Raw genomic sequence first — 17863 nt, forward strand, 5'->3', positions numbered from 1 at the left:
GCTTCAGGATAATGAACTTATCCATTACATTTCTGTAATTATTACTGAGCCATGGAAAAGCAGGATACTATTGTATTTATATTCAGAAAATACCACCCAAACCTTCTCTATCCCCTAGTTTCAGCCAAATATGGTTCTTCCCTGCTTCAAACAATTTTAGCTATGAGTTCCAAGAGACACAGGCCCATCAGAAGCCGTCAAGGACACACCTACATTGCTATTTCAAAGACAGCTTTTAAATTCTTGAAGAAATCAAAAAACAGCAATGCAAAAAATACTCAAGATGAGAAGTTTCAAGTGGAGATGCTTGGCTATCTTGATTCAAACTAAAATAGGAAGCAAAGACGTTTATGAAATCACTCAGTCCTCTCATCTAGTACTACCTATCTGACAAACTCAGAATCAACTTCTAGGATGAGCCTAAGAAAGAGGTTTCATAAGCTCAAATGTGTTAGGCAGGTTGACACAAGCCAGGCACCCCCTGTGCATATTAGAAATATTAGCAAGTCCACCTGCCGGTTAGCCTCTGTGATGGCTCAGTTTTGCTTAAACACCCTAAAAAGGATTAACATTCTAGATATAAGCTTGTGAAAATAAGGGTTAATTAAATTCTCAGGATTCAGGTGCCAATGTGATGACGAAAAATTATGGGAGGTGGGGAAAGAAGAAAATCTTTAAATGCTAATTTTCTCCACAACGGTAAAGGAGCATATGGGGTGGGTTTCAATCTCCGAGTTTTTATTAGCTTTCTAACCACAGATTAAACAGAGGTGAATCACAGCGAAGCCTTCAAAAGAGTAATTCCCCAGGGTGTAAGGTCCTGTTTTCGGAGGACCTGCGGCTTGTCTGCTGCCACCATACTCCCATCCGGCCACCCCATCTTTCTGCCCATCCCCCTCAACTCGTCTGCAATAAACGATAAGGGAAATAATGACGAGTACTAAATGTGACGTTGAGTTGGCATTTACAAATGATTTGCAAAACAACTCCCTAATCAACCCAGGGCACACTACCCAGACCCTATATGGTGGTTGGCTAAAAAGATAGAGCCCATACTCTTCAGGGGAGCACGCTGGGAGGAGGGGCACCTCGGGAAAGCAAGGCGCTCCAGTCCCCAAGACCCCAGGTTGTCACCAGAGGATCCTGACGCGCAAGCAGCCGCGTTGTGTTAAATCAACAAGACTTGTCACCCCAACTTCCCACTCCTAAAACCTAAGTGGGGAATGAAAAGGGTCCTGGGGTGACGGAAGAAAGTAGAAGCTCTATCTTCTGTGCTTGGGACCCAGAAATAAAAGCAATGAACAGGAGAGACGGAGACAGGCGACCGGGCACGCGTCGGATACGGGTCTTGCGGAAGAGTGGGAGGTATCTATATAGAGCGTGCAAACAAACGCAAGAGAACAGCGAGAGGAAAGGTTGGGGTGATAGAGAAATGCGGACGCAGGCATTGGGGTCCGGGGAGAAAGAGCCTCCTTGGGGACCGGAGGATTCCCCGCCTGCTCGAAGCGGGCCGGGGAGGCGGCGGCGGTCAGGCAACGCGAGCATTCGGGGCAGGTTCCCCGAGACCTGGTGGGTGGGAACGCCCGGGTCAAGCAGCTAGGGGCAAAGCTGGGAGAGGGGTGGGGGACCCGCGGCCCAGGTCTCCTGAACAAAGCCGGTGCACGCTGGGCCTGGCTACTCACAACAAGAAGCTCATGTCGGCCGTGGCGTGGGCTGCGGGCTCGGCGGTCGCGAGGCCTCGGGGTGGCGGCGACGTCGGCGGCCAGGCAAGGATTAGAAGGAGGAGGAGGAGAGGAGGAGGAGGCGGGGAGCGCCGGCTGCTCGGCGGCTGCAACTTGTTCGGCTTTGCTAGTTCCAATGGCTGGCAGAGGGGGCGGAAGTGGGAAGCGCAAGGTTCGAATCACTCAGTGGGAGGAGAGGGAAAAAGGGGCGGGGAAAGGGCCACTTGCCTCCAGCACAGAGAACAACCACCCCGACCGCGGCGCTGCTCCCCCGGCACTTCGTCTCCAGCCCCTCGCTGCCCCTACCCCGTGAGCTCTCGCGAGAGCGGCACGCGCCCACCCTCCCCCTCCCGTTGCGGCCCCGGGTCCCCTACTTTCTGGACACCTTTGCAGCCCCGGGTCACGCCCCGCAAGTGTGCTGGAGCCACCGTGTTTGGTCGAGGCCAGTCTACCCGGTTGGGGGTCGTGGCAGAGCGCTCCGAGCTGCTTAGCCGGGTTTCAGCGGTCAGGAAGGAAATTGGCTGCAACTCTGGGATGTCAGAGTCCTGCAGTGAGGGATGGAATTGCCACCAGAGTTCTGCCCACTGTGAGTGCCCAGATGAAATGTTGTGGAGTCTCTCTGCTACGTATGTAAAAACAGGAGTGAGTTTCATCTGATTGGAATGGTTTGGGTGTGGTTCCGCCAGAAGAGAGGAAAGGATCTAAATGGGCTTTCAAGGTCCCTGTCGTCTTATGGGCATGTTTTAAAACCCTAAACAAGTAGATGGTTAGGGTTCATCACTGTCTGAACAGGCAGGTGAGGCAGCTGGGAAAACGGCTGTGGTGACATATCCAAGTTATTTGGAGCAAATAGATTATAAAGCCTTGTCCTGGGCCCCTACTATGTGAAATGCAAGTCCTTCTATAAGGGAGTACTGAATTCTTTCTAGCTTCTAAAATGTTTTGTGCATCAGAGTGCTCAATGGCTATAATGGACTTGAGCCCCATAAATACTTAATCAGCGTTGCCACCAGCCCACCACAGCATTATCAATTTGGGTACCGATTTATTTTACGAAGAGATGTCCATCTTCTTTACTCACAACACCCGTCAAATCTACAAGTAACTTTTCAAAGAATCTTAACAAAATTTAAATTACGTGTGGCTAGTAACCCACCTTGGTCTAATAGACGTGAAGGAGGTGCCAATATGAAATGTGTTCTGTTGAGTTTATGTACTATTAGTTTGGCATGTTAGTAAATCAAACCATTTTTTAAAACAAGAAAATATTGAAGTGTTGATACTATCTCAGGAACAGCAGAGGTCACTGGAATAATTTGAAAAGACTTAAGGCTCCAAAGGTGCTGGAAAGGAGGGAGAAGGAGGCGTTATCTTACTATACTGAAAATCATGGATTTATGACATAAAAGCCCTGTGTTCCAGATTTTGATATGATACAGATTTAATATACAATTCCGTAAAGGTCTTCTGACAATGACTTGAATGACCAGATTAGGATATTATCTTTTATTTTGGGAAGAGTAAGTCTGTAAACCTGTTAGAACAACAGTTTCACCCCCTTTAAAATGAGCGCTTTGGATTATTACATGATCTCTAAGATATCTTCCAGTTCTAAAATTCTGTCATGCCAGGGACATCCTTTAGATTACTGGCAGACAATTTCCATCTGCTCCCTGGTTTGGGAGGCTGGCTTATGTAGCCTTGCTCTTGGTCTAACTAAATTTAAATGAATCCTATGACTCTTGAGTCAGGGCAATGATTGGGAGAGGACAGAATCTGCAAAAATACTGAGTTCTTTATCATACCACTAGGAGAATTGCCTGAAATTAACAGCTGATAACACATAAATGTATTGGTTGTAAAAATGAGAGAGGTGTCATGTTAATAATACAAAATATAATTTCAGAGGTTAGACATTTAAATCAAACAATGACTGTCACTTAAAATTATTCAGCACTTACAAATATTGGGCAGTTTAGAATCAAAGAGAGACTACATTCAAATAGAGATTTCTAATTCCATGTTCTTCTTCACCAATCCAAATTTCATATCACTCTCTTCCTAAAATTTCAATTTCAAGAAGTTACTCTCCTAATCAAAATCTTATTTTGTTTATGAAGCAAGATTATTAAAGTTTATATTCTATCCACCAGTTTCTCAAAGAAGTGGAATTATAACATGAATTAGAATAGAATAGAATGTGAGTGGGTATATGCCTTCACATATCTTTAAATATTCATTCAAATTAATTTCTTTTAATATACAAGTAAGTATATTTACATAAACAAACAAGATAATTATAAATTGTGGTAAGGTATAAAATAAACTGAATAATATGACAGAGAGTAGTGGTGAAGGAAGATCTAATTTAGATTGAGTGGTTAAGAAAGGCCTCTCTAAGGAGGTGAAGTTTTGCTGAGACCTGTAGGAAGAAGAAGGAGCCAGCCTTGCAAAGAGCTAGGCAATGATCATTTTCTGGTAGAGGGGATAAAAAGTACAAATGCTCTAAGATAAGAAAGAGCTTAAAGGGTTCTCAGAACTGAGAACCCTGGGCAGCCTGAGCAAGAAGAGTGGCATCAGATAAAGCTCGACATGTAGACTGAGGGCTGGCTGGGGCTCACAGCCATCTGGTTTTATTTTAAGAACATAGAGGAGTCAGCCGAGAAGTAAAATAGTAAGAAGTTAAGATAAATAATCTGAATAACATTTTATTTTTTTAATTTGGAAAATTTCAAACACATAAAGCGGGGAAGAAATTAGTATAATGAATCCATCACACAGCTTCAACGATTATCAGCTCATGATCCTTGATTAACATTTTAGAAAGATCACTCTCCCTTCTTGTGGAGAATGTTCCAGAGGAGGCCAAACATGTCAGCAGGGATGCCAGAAGACTTATTGTAATAGCACAATTGTTTCTCAACAGCTGTGACTTGGTTTAGGGTGGTGTCATTAATAATAGAAAGAAGAAGTTAATAATCTCAAAATGAACAGCACTTGGTGATTCATTGATTGATTATAGGGATTGGAGAAAAGAAGGAGTCAAAGACTACTCCTGTTATTTTGGCTTTAGTAACTGGTGGATGGTGCTGCCATTTAGTAAAATAGGGAAGATCTGAGTCACAATTTTGAGGTGAAACTAAAAGTTCCATGTTAGATATGTTAACTCTGAAATGTCTTTTAGACATCAAAGTTGCCATGTCAGGTAGAGTTTTGACAGCTGTGCGAAGTCTGGGGAGAGATCTGAACAGGAAATAAGAATGCAGGACACCTCAGTAAGTAAATATTGATAGTATTCAAAGCCTTAAGGTGGGCTTCCAAATAGGAATTTATATGCCAGATAAGAACAGACTTAGCAAAGTGTTACCTTTAAGCGTCTGTGTTTCTTTCTTCTCTTCCCAGATATCTCAGGTTTTTGTTCACCATTTACTTCCTCTCCTTCAGTTGTGGTTATATTCTCCTTTTCCTCCAAGGTGAGGGTTTCTACAATTATAAAGAAAATGATTCATCGCATCTTTTTATAGGATAAGTTAGTCACTGCCAATGTGTTAATTACTATGTTACCCTTCTCCAAGAAAATAACACCAGGTAAAGCCAAATTTCCAAGTAATAGGTCAGGGGAAATTTCTCCTTATAGAAGTATTTCAGTTAAAAAAAAAAAATGAAATAGAGGGACTTCCCCGGTGGCGCAGTGGTTAAGAATCCACCTGCCAATGCAGGGGACACGCGTTCGATCCCTGGTCTGGGAAGATCCCACATGCCGTGGAGCAACTAAGCCCCTGCGCCACAGCTACTGAGCCTGCACTCTAGAGCCCGTGAACTGCAACTACTGGGCTTGCGTGCTGCAACTACTGAAGCCCGCAAGCCTAGAGCCCATGCTCCACAGCAAGAGAAGCCACTGCAATGAGAAGCCCACGCACTGCAACAAAGAGTAGCCCCCACTCACATAGCCCCCCGCTCACAGCAACTAGAGAAAGCCTGCACACAGCAACGAAGACCCAACACAGCCCAAAAAAATAAAAATGAAAGAAATAGGAATGATTGAATTATTATTAGAATATCACTATTTTTGCAACCCCTAATGGATTAATGGATCTAGACATTGATCACCAACGGCCACTAGTATCACAAGAGAGACAACCACACTTTATGTGTGTCCTGATGGAAGACTATATCATCACCTGTGAAGAAGTCTTGCCAACAAAATAGAACCTGAATCTGATCAAGCCTCTATATCAGATTTATCAAATTATAGGAAATATAGGGCACAGAAGAATATGGTAAAGAACATGTTAAATGACACAACAGGGATGCAAGCAACAAATCCAAACAGTGGGGAAAATATGCAGGACCTAATTTCTTCAACAAATGAATTGCAAGAAAAAGATAGAGCTGAAGGAGAGACATAGAGATTGAAAGATAAGAGACATATCATCCAGCTGTAACATGTACAGTCATTTGCATCTCGATTCAAATAAGCAATCTGAAAAAGAACAATAGCAAATGTCTATGTCATTTATAGACAACCAAAAAATTTAAACGTTGGATATTTGATGTTACTAAGGACTAATTATTATTTGTAGTGATGATGTTGTGGCTGTGTTTTTTGAGTCCTTATTTTTTAGAAATATGTACTGAAATAATTGCAGATGAAATAATATGCCTGGGATTTGCTTCAGAATAGTGTGGGAGGGGGAAAGAAAGTAGGACTATAGATGAAGTGAGTTAGTAATTGTCAAAACCAGGTGATGAGTACATGAGGATCATTATACTGTGCTGTCTACTTCTGTTTAGTTTTGAAATTTTCCATAATAAAAAGAAAACGAACAAATAGCAGGTCTCATTTTGAAAAGGCCTAGAAAAAGTGTTACTGTTAATGGGGTTTTAAATGTTTAACATAGAAGATGAGTTTTCGGACTAAGGAGTTCTTTCCTTGCCTTCACATTAGCTAGCTTTTTCTACCAATATATATATAAATGTTCTTTTACCTGTAAAACTAAAAGCAAATATTCCTAATGCCAGAGAGAAGAAATGCAGAATTCAAACCCTGTAGCTAAATCTGAGCCTCAGTATTTCTTGAGTAGCTGTTCTCTTCTGATTCGGTAATGTGATCTGACTCTGAAAGAATAGATACCTGAAAAACAAACATGAGATAAAGTATACCCCGGCAACAAATCTTTAGTAACCTGATAAAATGCATTCCGTTGTGCAGGAGTGTTTTGGTTACATAATATCTAGATTGATGTGGTAATTATTCCATCTAATTAGTTTATTACATATTATTTTTGCTTTTATAACTACCATATTTTGATTATTCCTGATGGGCCAATCACTATGCTAAGCTTTTTGTATATTTTATCTCTGTTTTATTTATTTCTTACACTTCCCCATGAGGTTGATATTAGGTGTTATTTTCCCTCTTTTATAGATAAGGAAACTAATGCTGAGAGGTTTTGTATGTAACTTGCTCAAGATCACATAGCTCGTAAGTACAATCAATTCAGTGAAGTCCATTTCTTTCCCCCACTTCCCAGGATGACCTAAATTAGAATGAATATATTCTAAAGGAATTTTGGCATGCTACACGATCCCATTTAACATAGCTAACAATTCAACCTCATCCTTATCAATGGTCTTTAGATTTTAATTCTATATCTTCATTAAAGACACACCAATTAATGGTTATAAATGCTTCTCAAGGACATATTATTTTTTTTAACATCGGTATTGGAGTATAATTGCTTTACAATGTTGTGTTAGTTTCTGCTGTATAACAAAGTGAATCAGCTATATGTATACATATATACATATATACATATACATATATATACATATACATATATATATACATATATATACACATATCCCCATATGCCCTCCCTCTTGCGTCTCCCTCCCTCCCACCCTCCCTATCCCACCCCTCTAGGTGGTCACAAAGCACCGAGCTGATCTCCCCATGCTATGCAGCTGCTTCCCACTAACTATCTATTTTACATTTGGTAGTGTATATATGTCAATGCTACTCTCTCACTTTGTCCCATCTTACCCTTCCCCCTCCCCTTGTCCTCAAGTCCATTCTCTACATCTGCATCTTTATTTCGAGGACATATTATTTTAATGTAATAGAAACGAATGGAAGTATTAAAGGTTGTTTGTAAAGGTTGGCGTCTCTCAATGCATTCATTTATCACCAAAAACCATAGAGCATCAAAACACATTATAATGTGTTACAATGGAAGAAGGATCTTCCATTGATCCCAAACCGAAAACAGTACGCTCCCTTTCAAGATGTTCATTCCTTTGAAGGTGAATTTTGTGCTATAGGATGCTGGATTTAAGGGAATGATGAAGTGCAAATAATTTATCAACACAACAAGTATTTATTGTCTATTATGGGCCTCTGTGAGCAAAAAAACAAGGATATAGTCACTGCCATTATGAATCCTATGGATCATTGAGAAATACAGGCAGTCAAACAAAGAAAAGCAAAATTAGAAATTGTGTGTCAGGAAGGAAAGGTCCATGTTGTATGTGAGTGTATTATAGGAACCTCACCTTTTTTTTTTTTTTTTTTCGGTATGCGGGCCTCTCACTGTTGTGGCCTCTCCCGTTGCGGAGCACAGGCTCCGAACGCACAGGCTCAGCGGCCATGGCTCACAGGCTTAGTTGCTCCACAGCATGTGGGATCTTCCTGGACCAGGGCACGAACCCGTGTCCCCTGCATCGGCAGGCGGACTCTCAACCACTGCGCCACCAGGGAAGCCCCTGGAACCTCACCTATTTTGGTGGTCAGAGAATTGGATCCTATGCATTCAGAAGTAAATAGTATGTATTTACTCCTTGCACTTAAATTCTTGAGATATATATATATATATATATATATATATATATATATATAAAAATATATAAACAGCATAATTTAATAAAACTTCTATCTCCCCACTCATCATTGCCAAACCATGTTGGTGTCTTAAAGCACCATGATATGGACTCCCCTGGTGGTGCAGTGGTTAAGAATCTGCCTGCCAGTGCAGGGGACAAGGGTTCGAGTCCTGATCCGCGAAGATCCCACATGTCTCGGAGCAACTAAGCCTGTGTGCCACAACTACTGAGTCTGAGCTCTAGAGCCCGTGAATCACAACTACTAAGCCTACCTGCCACAACTACTGAAGCCCGCGTGCCCAGAGCCCATGCTCCGCAACAGGAGAAGCCACCGCAATGAGAAGCCCTTGCACTGCAACAAAGACTGGAGAAAGCCCACATGCAGCAACAAAGACCCAAAGCAGCCAAAAATAAAAAACAAATAAAAGCACTGTGATATAGAAATTTATTTTTGTTTGTGAGAAGCCAGTCTTTTAGAACTTTTCTGAAAGTGCTACTTTGAGTATAATATTGAGGATCTTAGTCATAGGACAAACATCCTAAAAGATTTCTTACATGGGCCTTCGACTTGCTCAATAAATGTTGAATTTCTTGATCTGTCAAATTTACCCTGGTTTATAATTAATTAATTGTTTTTCCCATTAAACTTAAACCATGTAACCACTTTTCCAGTCAGCTGTATGGGGAGAAGGAGGAAGACTCCTTTTGAACCTATTCAGAGCTGCTTTTCCCCAGTTGATGGTACATTGCCAAGGTCAGAAAGCCTAAAATTAACTCCACCAGCTGTGTTTTGGTTTGCTTCATATAGCACATGGACTCAGGGGGCTCAGTCTGCTGGGCTGGCTTGCTGCTTCAATCTACCGTGCTCTTAAAAGTTTGTTTGCCTGGAGTGCATGTTGTGCACAAGATGTGGTAACTAAGCAGCTTGAAAGTATATGGGGACTAAACAAATAAGTCTCTCCTTTAATCTCAAAAAAACCTAGCAACAATGTTGGGGGGAGGGGGTGGGGGATGGAGGAGTCCCTACTGAGTACGTCAGTTGAGAGGCTTAACTTTTAACCTTGCTGAAGTTTCCCAGAGAGCAGGCTGCTGACGTGCTGTCAAAGACCAAGAGATGATGATGCAGTTTCAGGGACTCCCAAGTTTTTAGCCCACCCATCTCCATGAGGTCCTTTAGCATGAAGGACCATATATAGACATAGAGAGTATCCCAACTGGCTGCAACTTAAAAATATCCTAAGGATCAGCAGCTGTTACTTTCACCCACACAAATTCACAGTTGGCTTAATTAAATTGCGCCTGTTCTCAAGCGCTGCAACCCTTTGGGTTGTGCCCTAGGTGCTTATGCTGCCTCCCCCATCTCCATTCCCGTCCTCAGAGTTAACTTAAAGCAGAATGGATGAATGAAAGGGATCACCTTATGAGCGGTTCAAGGTTTGCATCAATATAAATAATGAAATGTGGAAGTCAGATCTGGAATCCCTGCCTAGACAACCACTGGACTCCAGGGACCCTAAGTGGCCCCTAGCCTTGGCCATTTGTTCTCTCTTGCCCGTGGCTGCTCCCACACCCTCTTCTTGGCATCTGTCTCATGTTTTCCATAGTTGTCATAGTCACAGCCACAGCAACCTGAGCAGACCACAATCCTCTTATAGCTGGAGACGTGAGCTACTGCTTTACACAGTATAATTCCCCTGTCCTGCACCAATAGGAATCTGGTCCCAGATAGTCAAACCATTTGTTTTCCCTCAGGAAAAATATTCCAACCCTCTCAGAATATCACTGTCCTTAAGGTCTATATGGCATCAGGGCAGCCAGGAAGCATCTACAGAGAAGATGACCAAGATAATCAGTCCCACCTTGAAATTTGACCAAGTATATCCAGATCCCTTATTTATATAGGCTGTACTCTGTGTTACCACACCAATCATTCCATTTGAGTATAGGACAAAAAGATTTAGTAAAATAAAACCATAGTAGGCAGGAAGATTTCCTATCCAAAATAGAGCTTTTAAAGGAAGTAATCTTGTAATGTACTCCTTAAGGGATAAGGAGTGAGATCTTCCTGGAGCCCTGCAGGATAAAGGACCACTTATAAGAATCAGTGAGTCAGTAACATTTTTTGAAGATCTACCATAAACCAGTTACCCATGCTAAGGGTGAGGATACAAAAGCAAGGTGCAACGTTACCACACTCAGGGAGCTCGTTTCTAGTGGCAGAGACTGACTTATAAACAAATAATTGCAGCACGAAACCACCCCTCTTACAACAGGATTATATGCAAAGGACTACAGGAGCCCAGCTAATGAAAGAGTGTTAATTTGAGGAGGAAGATAGGGTCCAAGAGAGTTTTACCCAAAAAGCAAGTCTTAAAGGGTTAGTAGACTTTCTCCAGGTAAGGAAGGGGTGATGGAGGAGAAAGAGGCAGACAATGGCATTGCAGAAAGATGATGCAGCACGTGTAAATCCCAGAGTCATGAAAAAAATACATGTATAGGCAAAGGAATTGTTGACTGCTACAACCATTTACACCTTAGTATGAACTCTTATTCATTCGACAAATATTTATTAAGCACTAACTATATGCCAGTTACTTATGTAAGCATTGGAGATATAGTAGGGTACAAAACTAAGTCCCTACCCCCAGGATGTTTACATTCTAGTGAGGAGGAGATATTCTGAATTTGTCAGTGTATTACCTCTCTAGTTGTATTTGCATTTTAATTGTCCCTGATTATGGCATGAAATCTCAAGCCTTATTAAAGGAAAATTTTAGAAGAATAGAGGTATCAGGAATCAAGTAGGGAAGAAATTTTAGAGTCAAAATTCTGAAGACAAAAGCAGACAATAGTTCCAATGCTCATTTGAACTCCGCTTCAGCTGATATCACAGAATCACAAATCCAGTCCAGTAGGAGGTGCTGTGAATATTTAAAATACAGCCTTTAGCCATAAACTCAATGGCTGTGTGGCCAAATGGCAGGCCTAAAATTGGAGCAGGTATGTGTGTGTTTAGAAATTAGGATGGATCCACTACTGTGTTCCCGGGAACAAAGCCTCCTTTTTCTCTCCTTGTTCTTTCCTCCCTCTGGTAACCTCCAGGGACCTGTGTCATCTATCAGAGTTCACTGTCTCAGGGCTGTCATGCTTGCAAAGTCCATAAATCTTCCCCAGATCATCAACAACCTTCACAGGAGCTGGGGGCAGGGGGGAAGGTGTTGGCTACACAGCGTGGCTCAAAAGGCCAGTTCCTCCCAGGAGGCCTCAGTGGTTACTCTGGATAAAGCAGCTCTTTGTTCCCTGTGGTACTCTGGAGCCAACTGTGGCTGCCTGTCCTGCCATGGCTCTTAGAGAGCTTGTATAATCATGGAAGCATATGAGAATCTAAGCCAGTGCTGGAAAGGGACCACAGAATCTTCGGGAAATGAGAGGAACTAATATTTATTTTCTGTTGCATAATTTTCTGCCAGTATCTTGCAAAGCTCTTTATATCTTACTTAATTCTCACTACAACCTTATGAGGCAGATGTTATTGTCCCAGTTCTCTGGATGAGGATATTAAATCATATCTAATATATGTAATACCAGTAATAAGTAGTAGATCCAGAATTTGAACCGAGGTCTATCTATTTCATGGGGTATCAAAACATCCTAGAGCTTTGTATATTTAAGGAGTTGGGATTTTAGGTAGTACACAAACACAGCATTATATAATATTGAATTACATAATAGGGAAGTTCTCACCTTTAAATTCATTTTCATTTCTTCTGATTATATCAAAAAGAAAGTCTTGGTTTGATGCTAGTTTGTCTTTAACACCTCTCTAACACTTAGTCTCCCTTTTTATAAAAGAGCCCCAGGCTTTAGACCCAGAGACTTCAGCAGGCAGCAATATCTAGCTAGAGCCTAATAGTATTTTGCTCTAATTGAATTTATTTACATGTTCTTCTGCTACATGAGACACATAATACCGGTTTTCAGGCTTCCCTGGTGTCTCAGTGGTTAAGAATCCACCTGCTAATGCAGGGGACACGGGTTCGAGCCCTGGTCCTGGAAGATCCCACATGCCGCAGAGCAATTAAGCCCGTGCGCCACAACTACTGACCCCGTGTGCCACAACTACTGAAGCCCGCCCGCCTACAGCCCATGCTCTGCGACAAGAGAAGCCACCACAATGAGAAGCCCACACACCACAACGAAGAGTAGCCCCTGTTCACTGCAACTAGAGAAATCCCGCGTGCAGCAACGAAGACCCAACGCAGCCAAAAATAAATAAATAAAATAAATAAATTTTAAAAAATACTGGCTTTCATTTATACTAGTGATATAAAATTGAGCCTATTAGTTAAGCTCAGGACCTCTAGCATCCAACCATCCAGATTCAGCTACTTTCTAGCTGTTTGACCTTGGACAAGTTAGTTAACCCTCAGTTTCCTCACTTGTAAAATAAGTTTTATGGTGTTATCTACTATATAAGGTTGATGTGTAGATTCAATGAAATATTGTACATCAGGCACTTAGAACAATATTTAAAATATCCTACTGTATAGCACAGGGAACTATACTCAATATTTTGTAATAACCTATAAGGGAAAAGAATCTGAAAAAATAGATATATTTATGAATAACTGAATCAGTTTGCTATACACCTGAAACTAATGCAACATTGTAAATCAACTATACTTCAGAAAAAAATATATATACTATTGCTTAATAAATGTTAGTTATGATGAAGTTTAAAAGAAAATGAGCTGATTTACATCAGGATTTCTCATCTTTGGTACTGCTGACATTGTGGGCCAGGTACTTCTTTGCTGTGGGAGGCTGCCCTATGTATTGTAGGATGTTTGGCAATACCCCTGCCCCCTATCCACTAGGTGGATATCCACCCAGTTATAACAAACAAAAATGTCTCCAGACATTGCCAATTGTTCTCCTGGGTGCAAAATCATCCCTGGTTGAGAACGACTGATTTAGGGGAAAATATTAGGTAAAAACCATATTTAGATATGACAAACATCTAAACACGTAATGGGAAAAATTGAAGTTTGGGAAACACTGCTCTAAGACAGTACTATTTGAAGTTTAATTCTAAAAATCAGAAATTACTATTTTTATTTGCAGGTTTATGACAATGTTCTAAGTTTCCTATCAAAGCTAAAAGTATTCAAACAACTTAGAAGGGGCTAGACTAGTCAGTACATGAAATTCATCTTTATTCTTCTTTGACCTTCTCTTCTCCTGCCTTCTAGTGTGCCACCCAACACCTCCCTCTGCACACATTCTCCTGAACTGACTAGGCAACATCCTTCATCCAGACTTCTTATACACCCCCTCCCCAATCGAGTACTCTTCTCTTCCCCCAGTGCTCTATTCCCTGCTTTTTGAATTCATGTAAAAATGTAATTGATGCCATATCAGTGTGTTTTCAGTTACAGACAGCAGAAAACTATACTCTTAAATGGTTGAAACAATGAGGAAATTTATTGGTTCACAGAAAAGAAGTTCAGAGATTGGGAGGTTTCAGAGTAATGTTAATTCAGTGGCTCCAGCTCCAGTTTTCTATGGTTCCCTGTAGTCTGCCCTTCTCTGCGTGCTAGCTTCATCCTCCGCTTGGTGATGAATTGACTACAGCAGTTTGGGACCTCATATTCACAGGCAACCATGTTCACAGGACGTTAAAAGAAATTTGCCTCTGGAAGTTATCCAGTGCCTTTAATGAAAGTTCAGCCTCCGGTTATTCGGCCTTATAAGTTATTTGCCTTTAATGATTAGATGCCTGAAAAACTCTCTCTCTGAAGTTCATTAGTTTCCTGGGTTGTTGATAGATTAAATGAGATAATATAAGTGGAAGCACTGTAAACTGATTTGTAAACTGATATGTAATTGTAAGATATCTTCTCTTGGAAGGGTCTTTTTTTTAAAGAATAATCGATCTACTGAACTAGATGATTCATAGTGGAGTTTATTGTACAAACACTCATAGAAAAACAGTGGTGCATGAATGCCAAAGAAACCTCAGAACTGGTGCCTTAATAAAGCCAAACAGATCTCAAGGAGACCTGGTGATTGATTCTAGACTGAAGACAGCTCTGGACTACTCAGCAGCAGAATTTGTGGACCTTATTATGCTCTGCATTGATATGGCTCAGCTATAATAAATGTTTCTACTTTCTTCTGTCCTGCTCCCAACTGGCAAATTATTTCTGCACTTGTAATTCAAATTGTCAGGATGGGGATGACGATTGACTTAGCCAATACCTCATCTATTTTTGGATTAAACCCTTTACCCAGGCCACATCAAAGGCCACTGGCCAGCTTGTGGGGAGGATGTGCTTGGTCTCCATGCTTAATAATGTCTTTCAAAACCTAAATGAATCTCATTTCACACTACACAATATGTTCTTGCACAAATCAAGAAATTGATTTAAGTAAATAGAATGTGTAAAAACATCAGTACTCTGTAATTAGACTATAAATGTAATACAGTTCTCTACCCAACAGATATACCCATAGGATGGGGACTTCAAAAAAAAGAATTTTCAGAAAAACTGAAATGGGCAAGTTTAGCCAGGAAAATTTTAAAAAATAAGGGTAGTGAGGGGGTGATCAGGCTACCAGATATTAAAACATTATAAAATCACAATGTTTAAAAGCTTGAAAAGAAATCTAGATCAATGAAAGGGAATAGGAAGAAAACAAGAAAAAATAGATTATTCAGTAAATGATGATGAGACAACTGGAGAACCATCTGAAAAATCTTGGATCCCTACTTTAATTTCTTACCAAATTAAATTGTGAATGGATCAAAGATTTAAACATAAAAATTGAGTCCATAAACATACTAGAAAAAACATTGAAAAATTTTTTTATAATTTCATCAGGGAGAAAGCCTTTCCAAGCTTGACATAACTCCAGAATCCAAATCCACACAGATATTCACAGCAGATATTGATAAATCTGATAAATGAAAAAAATTGCCAATAATGAAAAATATTAATAACAAAATTTAAAAATGGATAATTTGGGAGAAATATTTACAACATATTACAGAGGTAGTGCTTATTTCTTCACTTTATAAATAGCTCATAATTCAATAAGAAAAAGATCACAACACAATTTTTTAAAATAGAGGGAAAAATACATAAACAATATTTTACAGCTGGTAAGTAAATGAGGCAGATCTATATAAACTGATCTTAAATTATCTTTCAGTTATATTAGTAAGAGAAAAAAGGATATGGTAGAGGATAAGGAATCAGTCATAGAGGGTGATTAGTTCTCAAGAGTGGGGATTCTGGCTAAACTGATTTAGCAGGATTCTTCCTAAAACTGGGCAATGCAGGCAAACATGTCGGCCCAAAGGTCAAGACCTACTTGAAAAGATGGCTCAGAAGAGCCTGACTAAAGTTTGATCAAGGAGAGAGTCTTTGTTGATAGTCATAGATTCCAGGGATTAGGAAAAGGGGGTTATTATTCTGCCTACCACCAGGCAAATTGATCAGCCAAAGAGAATCAACTGAAAAACTATTATAAGCAATAAAATAATTCATTAGATTGGCTGAGTATAAAATTAATATATAAATTAATATAAAAAAGGCAACATCCCATCCATCTAGCAACTAAAATTATAAAATACATAGAAATATCTATGTTCTTGATTATGCAAGAAAACAGTAAAAGTGTTGTTGAGAAGGGAAAATATCAACCTGGGATCAGAATTAGAAAGGAGAATTATTTTTCAATGTACCCTCTTTTGCATCATTTAAGTCATTTCATAGCCATATGCTGTTAAACATATGAGTCTGATCTTGTCACTGCCTATTTAAAATTCGGTATTGGTTTTTTGGTTGTTACTGCTGCTTGCCAGAATTGTTTTTGTGGGTTTGTTTTTGTTTTTGTTTTTGCTGTCTATTATCCAACTCCCTTTCCCTATTTTGGGAGAATCTGCTATTGTGTATGGTTTCAGTAGGGCTCAGTGCCCCATCATTTTCATGGAAACTGAAGGGGGAAGAAATGGGATCATCCTGCCCTGGGCATAGACTCTGGAGGTGGTTACACTGAAGCCAGGGACACTTAGATCTGTCATGGGAATCTGCAGAAGCATCCCACATGGGTGGAGGTGTTCCATTCTAATTAAAAACAGCCATTGTACTTTGTGGTTTTTTGCTTGTTTGTTTTTGTTTTTATTTATTTGACTGCGTCGGGTTGTAGTTGCGGCAAGTGGGATCTTCATTGAGGCATGCCGGCTCTCTGGTTGAGGACCATGAGCTCAGTAGTTGTGAGGTGTGGGCTTAGTTGCCCCACGGCATGTGGGATCTTAGTTCCCTGACCAGGGATCGAACCCGCGTCCCCTGCGTTGGAAGGTGGATTCTTAACCACTGGGCCACCAGGGAAGTCCCTGTACTTTGTGTTTTTGACCCAAAGGAGCATCTTGATTTTTTTCTGTTTTCCAGATCTTATCTTCAGCCTCTTGCTGATGTTGCTGATATTGAATCCGAAAAACTAAGTAATAACATGTGATTTTTTCCCTATTTCTTGTGATCAAAAACCCTAATTCCAGATATCAGTCAAACCGCTTAGCAAGTCATACAAGGACCCTCCTTTATTTTTAGGCTTATCTCTAGTCTACCTCATTCCCAGTACATACCTGGATTTTCTATAACTTCCCAAACATGCCATGCCTTTTTACCCCTCTATACCCATATAGAATATTTTCTTTTCCCAACAGAGAAGTAAATGCCTTCTGAGCTTTTAATACTCACTTAATTCAACCATACTTTCTCTGAATCATCCCCTCAGTACTTTCTCTCTTAATTCTATGGTCTATTACAGTATTTATCATATTATGTCTAAAGTATTTGAACTATTCTGTATCAGACTGAGAATTCTGAGGTTTGATCAGACCACCAGGGCCTGGTCCAGCACATGGCATGTTGAGTCACCTTAATAAATGTTAATTGACTACATGAATGAAATTAGTTAAATGCATTTTTGATGACTCAAGATTATTTTGACCACCATCACCCTTTTTTTTTTGTCCATTTCACTATAGCTCTTTGGGGTTATTAAAGGGTAGAGTATGATTTGTTCCTTTAAAAGTCTATTTAATATTTGGCAGCTTACAAATAGCTTCCACATATATTTTGTTAGTTGATTTTTGTTACAATCATGTGTGGCAAACTAGGGTAATGAGTTTCAGAGAGATTAACTTTCCTAAGATTATATGACATATATATGGTAATAATAATATAAAATTA

General features: G+C 40.3%; 2 protein-coding genes across 3 annotated transcripts in view; one reads left to right on the top strand and one right to left on the bottom strand.

Annotated features, from left to right (window-relative positions):
- The window catches only part of MOB1B (MOB kinase activator 1B), a 62320-nt gene extending 60550 nt beyond the window's left edge, over positions 1–1770 (bottom strand). The window contains exon 1 of the mRNA XM_082611677.1: positions 1683–1770. Within this exon, the coding sequence (XP_082467803.1) occupies positions 1683–1696 (14 nt within the window). The 5' untranslated portion in view covers positions 1697–1770. The remainder of the gene's footprint in view (positions 1–1682) is intronic.
- Positions 1695–17863, top strand: part of LOC309798921 (uncharacterized protein) — a gene marked incomplete at its 5' end in the record, with an annotated part of 38281 nt that continues 22112 nt past the window's right edge. Inside the window, 3 exons of one of the 2 annotated variants that reach the window (XM_082611675.1) lie at positions 1695–2307; positions 5124–5194; positions 7150–7206. In XM_082611675.1, coding sequence (XP_082467801.1) covers positions 1695–2307; positions 5124–5194; positions 7150–7203 — 738 coding nt within the window. In that variant the 3' untranslated portion in view covers positions 7204–7206. The remainder of the gene's footprint in view (positions 2308–5123; positions 5195–7149; positions 7207–17863) is intronic. The other variant, XM_082611676.1, reaches the window with a different exon arrangement.

This window comes from Mesoplodon mirus (genome assembly GCF_964341445.2).
Source record: "Mesoplodon mirus genome assembly, chromosome: 2".
NCBI lineage: Eukaryota > Metazoa > Chordata > Mammalia > Artiodactyla > Ziphiidae > Mesoplodon > Mesoplodon mirus.